At 43.6% G+C, this 8,465-nt stretch overlaps 2 protein-coding genes across 2 annotated transcripts in view; both read right to left on the bottom strand.

Moving 5' to 3' along the window:
* CTDP1 (CTD (carboxy-terminal domain, RNA polymerase II, polypeptide A) phosphatase, subunit 1) overlaps nucleotides 1-8,465 on the bottom strand; it is a 62,711-nt gene that overhangs the window by 39,408 nt on the left and 14,838 nt on the right. Inside the window, exons 2-4 of the mRNA XM_006897228.1 lie at nucleotides 3,840-3,923; nucleotides 3,285-3,378; nucleotides 1,164-1,292 (exon numbers count right to left, since the gene is read on the bottom strand). Of these exons, the coding sequence (XP_006897290.1) occupies nucleotides 1,164-1,292; nucleotides 3,285-3,378; nucleotides 3,840-3,880 (264 nt within the window). The 5' untranslated portion in view covers nucleotides 3,881-3,923. The remainder of the gene's footprint in view (nucleotides 1-1,163; nucleotides 1,293-3,284; nucleotides 3,379-3,839; nucleotides 3,924-8,465) is intronic.
* LOC102874124 (60S ribosomal protein L7-like) lies at nucleotides 4,933-5,676 on the bottom strand. Its single transcript, XM_006897227.1, has one exon. It carries the CDS (start codon nucleotides 5,674-5,676, stop codon nucleotides 4,933-4,935), a length of 744 nt encoding a protein of 247 aa, XP_006897289.1.

Raw genomic sequence — 8,465 nt, forward strand, 5'->3', positions numbered from 1 at the left:
TCTCACCATGAATCTGTTCTCCGGAGAGATTGAATTTTATATTTTCTCTAACTTTATAGATCATTTTTATCATTCTTAAGAGTAAAAAAAAAAAAAAAGTCCAATAGTTACAATTAAAACTTTCCTTTACAATGTAAATTCATGGTAAAGATATTTAGTATAACTAAATTATACTTTTTAAAGGGGAAATAAGGTAACTTTTTTGTTATTCTACAACAATTAAAAGCCTACCTCTGTATTTCCAGACTAAAAGGACTGAAGCATCTCTCCCATGATGCAGGTGGTGGCCTGAAGGAGCACGAGGAGGTGTGGGTGTGGGGAATAAACCCAGAGAAGGCTTTCATTGGCTGCAGAAGCGAATTACAGGGCTCCCTGGGGAAAGTGCAGAGGATGGGGAGCTGACCAGTGACGGAGCATAAGGGCTTTTCTGTGCCCGTGATCGTCACGAGGACATATCTGCCCTCCAAATCACACAGGCTGGCTAATGTTATGCTAAAACAATTTAAAAACACCAGCCTACAAAAGCACAATAAAATCCAAGCCAGGCAAGGTATTACACCCAAGTACACACAACACACCCCCTAGTTTTTTCACAGTGTCTGTTTCTGGAAAAACATTTAATAAGTGAAGTAGGCGGGAATGAAACAAGCTAAAATTCTAAAATTTAGCAACAGATTATAAAGAATGGAACACACACGTCTAAGAGATGCTCCAAAACACACATGAGTAATGCATTTAAAACAGAAACTGTGTTTAGGTGACAAATACTGCTGGTCACCAGCAAGGACAGATTCCATCCATGATGCAGCCAAACACAGCCAAGGGGCATGTGCTTTCCTGCAGAAGGTCGGGATCATGTGAGAGCCACAACAAGAAAACGGAAATGCCCTGTGTTTTCTTGAGTATGTCATTCTGATAAAATCACCTTCACGAAACCTTTCACAGAATAATCGTACTCTTCTGACACTGCCAGGCACCAAAGAGTTCTGCCTCAGGGGTAGTAGAATGATTCCACCAGGATTCAGCAATGTAAATTTTTATTTTGTCTTGTAACTCAGTTCCTCAGTCCATCTGAGTTCCAGGCCCTGCTGGACGTCCTGCCTGCCTTATAAGAAAGAACAGATGGCATGCAGGCCCAGGCTTCCTGTGGGCCACAGATGTACCTTGTTGGACATCTGCTGACAGTGCTGCTCCGTCGTATGGATCAAGGTCTGGTCTAAGTCAACCATGAGCACCAGCTTCCTGTTACGATGCAGCCGCTGCTGATCTTCCCGTCCCAGCTGCTCAGCTTGCTAGAATGAAAAGTGACAAAACGTGTTTGAACCAAAACAAGACATAAGCGGATAATAAAAGAATTAGACTGAACCAAAACAAGACATAAGCGGATAATAAAAGAATTAGACGTGGAGTTCTAAGCAGTGTTGACGACCCACCCCCTTCCAGGTGAACCCCTGGGAGACCTAACCACTCACTCTACAGCCGCTCATCACTCAGGTGCTGGAGCACAACTGTGCAATAAGGGTTTCCCCAGTTAGACCCTAAGTCTTCTTCTGAGTTACCTTTGGGGGATCTGAACCTCTGACCTGGTGGTCAGAAGCAGGGACTTCCTTCTATCCTGTTGCTGTTGTCAACAAAAGAGCTGAACTCTGTCTTAGCCTATGCCATCCTTATTATCTCTAACACATTTGAGCCCACTGTTGCATTTACTGTGTCAATCCATCTCATTTTCCACTGCAGTCCCACCACTTTCCCAAGCATGATATCCCATTCCAAGGAACAACTCCTAGCAACAGGTCCAAAGTTTGTGAGATGTAGCTTCATCTTCCTTGCGTCTAAGGAGCACTCTGACTGTACTTTTCTCAGGATTTATCTATTTGTTTTCCTAGAAATCCCCACCACAACTCAAAGACAATTCTTCTATCATCCTTATTTATCATCCAGGTTTCAGATGTATAGCAAGTGATAGGAAAGACTATGGCCTGACTCAGGCACACCTTAAGTCTTCAAACTGATATCAATGCTCTTCAGTAATTTGGAGAGGTCTGACAGTGGAGCTGCTAAATGTTATGTCTCTTGATTTTCTGACTGCTGGGTATGAAGGGCATTGATTGTGGATGCAAGTAAGATAAAGTTGCTGACAATTTCAATCTTTTCTCCATCTATCATGATGTTTGCTTACTGGTGCAGTGGTAAGGATTCTTGTTTTCTTTATGTTGAGATGCAATCTATATTTAAGGTTGCAGACTTAGATTCTCTGCAGTGTTTCACATCCTCCTCACTTTCAGCAAGCAAGACTGTGTCATCTGCACAGTACAGGTCTTCCTTCAATCCTGATGCCACATTCTTCCTCACAGAGTCCAGCTTCAACTGAAATGATTTGCTCACTGTACATAATGAACAGATATGGAGAAAAGATACAACCTTGACGTACACTTTGCCTGATTTTAAAACATGCAGTGTTCCCCTTGCTCTATGCGTACGAGAGTTTTTAGTATTTGGGGATTCCTCTTCACCCAATGTTAGCCAGTTTGTTTTGATCCATAGAGTAAAATGCGTTTCCATAATCAATAAAACAAAAGACATACTTCTGGTATTCTCTGCTTTCAGCCATGATCCACCAACATCAGCAATGATATCCCTCATATCACAGTCTCTTCTAAACCCAACTTGAACTTTGCCATTTTTGAATGATCTTCAGCAATATTTTGCTTGTATGTGATATTAATGATATTGTTCAATAATTTGCATATTCTGTTGGATCACCTTTCTTAGGAATGGGAACAAATATGGATCTTTTCCACTGGCCAAACAGCTGTCCTCTAAAATTCTATCTTAGGAGTTGTCATTTCAGAAAAAACTGGTGTTGGTTTTAGGTGCTAAGCCCACTCTCCAACTGAGAAAGAACACTCATTTTGTGCCGTTCTTATCATCCAGTTGCACTTGAACTCACCGTTGCAGCCTCAACCCAGCTCACTAAAGGGCTTTCTTTCCCTGGCCCCCGATTTTACCCTGGAGCATTATGCACTGGACTTCTAATCAGATCCAATCTACCAGCTGCTCCATGGGAAAAAGGTGAGGCAGTCTGCTACCACTCACATTTACAGCCTTAAAACCCATGAAGGAGCATCAGAAATCAGGACCAAGCAGATGGCAGTGTTTTTGGGGTTGTGTTTTTCCTTTACCAAGCATGACGTCTTTTTCAGGAACTGGCCCCCTCAGCTATGTTGATATTTTCTGTGGCCCTCCCCTCAGGTGAGTTACTTCTGCCATCAAGCAGGATTTACCTCGGAGCTGACCATCAGCTCAGGGACGCTGTGCACCATGGACACCGTAGCTGTGGAAAGTGGTGCCCGCTGCCGTCCGTTCTTGCTCTGCAACCTTTGTATGGAAAGAGGAGAGTTACTGATGTATTCTAGACCAAAGATCATGGCAGCGCAATCAAGTGCACACAGGATGGTTTAGTTCATGTCTTAACTGACAGACACATTCTACCAGCTTAGAGGCCTCTTCACCATCAGAAGCCACCTGAAAACAGGCTTGGAATCAGCGAGCTGATGGTCACTGACAGTCCTCCATGCTGGCTCAGGAGAAGAGCACAGCACCCGTGTCAGGGGCTGATGGCCCAGAGGCAGAAGCCACCATTGAGGAAGCAGCAGCAGCGTGCGCTGCACTGCTCCAGCACAACAGGACACCCTAGACTCCCAGAAAATGGGGCAAATAAAAAGGGCTATCTTCTGGGGAAACTGAGTGTCAAGTGCAAGTCCCATGAAGAGAAGAAACAACGCTACTCGTCATTAGTCTTTCCCTTCCCTAAGGTCAACTCTCCCAGCAGCACTTACTGTGTTAGGTCTTGGCCACACTCGGCACACAGCCCCTTCATGACCACGGGGTGACTGCATCCCTCCAGTCTCAGCAGGACAGCTCTGCAAGTAGATGGAAACACCATTGCCAGCATGCTCAGTGGGGACAAGGAAATTTGAGGGCGGCTGTGGCTCTATCCTAAGCAACCCTGGGATCTCGTTTTGTATCTGTTAAGTGAAGGCATTAAATCTCTGTGTCACTAGTCTTGCGCATAGTATGGCTGAGAAAGGAAAGCCTTGGGATGATGTGACTCTTCTAACAGTTCTAATAAAGAATTTATAAAACCTCAAACCTTGTTAAACACTGTACGAAATAACTAGTATAATACTAATAGAAGACTAGTAAGTTATCTCCTACACGTACATGAAGGTTATCCTTCCAGTAAACTTCCTGATAGAACCATTATAATTCCTGATTTTATATACAAAAATGGAAATAAAAACTCACATTATTTATAATAGTTCCAAAGAAAATTAAATACTTCTGTATAAAACATGTGCAGGATTCTGTTTGCTGAAAATCATTAAGACAATGATGAAAGAAATCAAAGAAAACAATTACTGGAAAGACACACAATGTTATACACACCAGAAAATCCAACTCAGGAAAGATATTCACACTGCCCAGTCATTTATAGATTTGATGCAATTCTTAGCAGATTATTTTTAATAGTCACAAAGAGGTATATTCTAAAATTTATATAGAAAAGAGCACAGAACCTACAACAGCTCAGAAATCCTGAACAAGGCAACTACAATGAGAGTACTCAGTAAGTCCGGTTTCAAGACTATATAGTAAGCTATAGTAATCAAAACAGTAAGATGAATGGAACAGAACAGAGAACTCAAAAGACCCACACAAATGTGCCAGCTGAGCTCTGACAATGATAGAAAAGGAATTCAAGGAAGAAAGACTTTCCCATAAACAGTGTGGGAGTAATTGGACTTCCCTAAGTCAAACCCCCCATAAAACCTTCTCCTAAGTCTCACACCTCAGAAATTTTTTTTTCTCAATTTGAAAGCACTGTTTTATTAACTGACTAGATTACAAAAAAGAATCATGGCTGATACCTTAGTTCATTCTTCTGATATGTCTGTTGATCTGGTCTTCCCGGTTGCCAGCATCTCCACCTTCTACAAAATGAGTGGTCTTTTTCTTCATTCCACCTCGTGGAGAAGATAATTTGAATGGCCACAAGAAGTTGTTTGCTTCCTTGAAGTGTTTGCCAACAGTATAGATCTCATGAATCAGATCCTCCATGCAGATGATACCATATTTACCAAGAGATCGTGCAATCAAAGTGTTGTCTGTCAGAGCAATTCGCTTATCAATTTTGCCATAACCACGCTTATAAATCAGTTCATAGACAGACTTCAGGTTTGGATATCCCCATGCAATATACAGTTCCACAATCCTCAACATGTTAATTGAAGCTTTGTTGAGTTTAACAAAGGTGCCATTGAAGATCTGGCGAAGGCGAAGGAGCTGTAACACCTTACGAACCTTTGGGCTCACACCACTGATAGCTCTGATCCTGATGACGAATGCCAGCTTGGGTTCTGCGGGTACACAGAAGTTGCCAGCTTTCCTTGCCATCCGAGCCGTCCGAATCTCAGTTCTGTACATCTGCCTGTATTCTTTGTGATAGTGCTTAGCTTTTTCATAGATAAGCTTCCTTCTTGCCTTTTGAAGCATTTTTTTGGCAAACTTCTTTCTAAGGTGCTTGACCCTTAATTCTGCGAAATTCCTTCGCTTTTTCTTAAGGGTTTCTGGCACTGCAGGAACCTTCTTTTTCTTCTCCACGGCAGCCTCCATGGTTCCAAGCGGAAAGTAAGAAAGCACCTCAGAAAAATTAATCCAAAGTGGATCGTAAACTTAAGTGTATCAGAGAAAATCCTCAGATCTTTAGGATCTAGGGCTTGCCAAATATTTTTTTATTTTATCAAAACACAAAAAAATCTGTAAAAAACTGATAAGAAAAAAATCTCATGAAAATTAAAAATGTGCTTTGCAAAAAACTCTTCTGAGGAGGATGAAAAGAAAACCTATGGATTAAAGTTGCCCATCATTCCATTTCTCTTGTGCCCATAATGCCATCTTCCTTGGCAACACTTACTTTTCCAACTTCCACACCACCCTAGAAGTACCACCTTCCCTCTCTGCCAGCACTTTACTCTCAATGAATCATTGCCCGGCACTGCTGGCTTGGGGAAGGTATCCTCCTCAACGCTGGCTTAGTGCCTTCCGCAACACGGTCCCAGCTCCCTTCCCCAGGTTTACTCTCTGCAAGCAGCTCAGGATTCACACTCAGATCATGCTGCCCGCCCCTTCTTCCCCACTGCTTAGGCTATTGTTTTGGACTAAGCTCTTTGCTTGGTCAGGTGGACCCACCTGAGGGAGATCATGCTTGCAAAATCAGTACAAGAACCTTAGACTCTTGCCCCAAATCATCTGAAAGTGGGGTAATTTGACTGCTTAAATTGAACTGCAGGTTCTGCTGATGCCACAGCACACAGGAACGTGAGCACCACAGGAGCTGATAAGACAAGGGGCCCCTCAGAGTGTGGCTACAGCTATCTCTAATGAGAGGTCTCCCGACTCCATTTCTCACTTCTGGGCTCGGTTAACACACGTGAAATCTTATGTAGCCTCTGCAATTATTAAAAATAGTCTTTCGAAGAGTAAATGTTTTTAAATTTTTATGTGGTCCAATTTACAAGCCCTTTAATTATTTTTCTGTGTTCTTACTAAGAAATCCTTGCCTGATGCAATGTCACTAAGAGTTTCTTATAGAAGTTTTAGCTCTTACATATAAGTTGATACAGCATTTTGGAAGTAATTTTCCACATGATAACGCAACGGGACAAGTTTTTTGAGGTATACATTATACCTGATACAATATATTAATGTATGTAGACATTATACATTGACAACAACAAGATACTAGCTTCTAATTGCTGCAACAGCAAATTTCCACAAACTTAGCTTAGTGGCTATGTGGGAGAAAGATAGGTAATCTCCTCCCACTGAAAATCTAATGCAGAGTCTGCTATGGGTCTGCATAACTTGATAATCAAAAAATCAACTGTCTTACAGTTCTGTTGCTCAAAATGCAACACAGGCCTCAAAGGGCTAAAAAGGCAAGATGTGGGCAGGGCTGGGTCCTTCCTGGAATTTTCTAGGCTGCTTCTGGATTGGAGGGGCCACCTACATTCCTGAGCTATGGCCTCCTCCTCCTCTTCAAATGCAGCAGCAATGGGTCCACTTTTCCACTATCCCATCTTCTAGCAACCATGATCAGGAAAGGTTTCTGGTTTTGAGGACCTCTTGGGTGGTCCTCTAGTCCACCAGGTTGGTGTATACCACAGCCCCAACTCAAGGTCCTTGACTTAATTCTGCACGCAAAGCTTCTCTGCCATGAGGATGACACAGTCACAGGGCCAGAGGCCAGGGTGTGGGCCTGTGGGGGGCTGCTCTGTTACCACACAGGTCACAACCACTCACCACCTGCTCGTAGGCTCTTCCCTCTCCTTGTTGAGCTTGTGTGGAAGTGTGATGAACACATATGGTTACAAGTGTGTGAGTTTACTTGTGGACTTTTCCTTCCTGTCCTGCTCATCCATCTGTACATCTGCTCAGCCTACTATCATGGCGTCTTGGTTGCTGAAGCTGTACAGTTAGCAAAGCAGGCAGTGAGCATTTCTGACTCTTCTTTGTTTTGGTCGTCTGGGTTCACTGCATTTCCAACCAGGTCAGACCAGCTTATTCATTTCAAGGAATCTGTCTGCTCGGATTCTGAGCTGCATCGCCCCCAAACATCCAGGTGGCTGTTCACAAGATGTACCTTCTGCTCTACGGGGAACCCACCTGTCTCAGGAATAAGTGGTGTGCACAGTGGCCGGGACACACTTGAAGGGTGCAAGCCGAGTGGCTATTATGCCAAGGTCTCACAGAAAGACTTGATGTCCACTAGAATGAAGGAAGTGGGCATTCTCAAGACACGGCCAGTGATAGATGCCGGCTTGGAGAGATGGGCAGAAAATAATCTGTCAAATAAACACACTAGGATCTGAGATGAAGACAAAGGACAGAGGAAGAGAGAGAAGTAGCAATAACATGGCTGAGGAAGACAAAGAAGAACAGACCAGTGCCTAGCTCCTGACCACATACGGAGGCTAGTTCCCAACTAGACCACTAGACAAAACCTAACATAAGCATGTCCACACACCGAGAACAGAGAGATGATCCTCTGGGGACGTCAGCATTTAGAGATGGAAGGAAAAAGAAAAACCATTAAAGAAAACCAAGTAACCAGGGTTCACAGAGGCAGTGGAACCTTCCATGGGATGCAGACTGACAGAAGCATCCTAACGGATCAAGTCAGCCTCCCCAGAGGGGGACATAATGGAACCGGGCACCCTCAGAGGCCTGCCGGACACACAGAGCCCAAGACTACCATGATGGCACGCTACAGCATGCTTCAAATGCAGTGATGTTAAGGCAACGAAAGACAGGTGAGGAGGAAAGGACAGGAACACAGGCTTCTCTCCTGGCTGGACGGTCAGGAAAGCTGCACAGGACTGCAGGGCTGGGACACAGCACAA

The sequence above is a fragment of the Elephantulus edwardii genome, unplaced genomic scaffold (assembly GCF_000299155.1).
Source record: "Elephantulus edwardii isolate Elephantulus edwardi_28Jun2011 unplaced genomic scaffold, EleEdw1.0 scaffold00207, whole genome shotgun sequence".
Taxonomy (NCBI): Eukaryota; Metazoa; Chordata; class Mammalia; order Macroscelidea; family Macroscelididae; genus Elephantulus; species Elephantulus edwardii.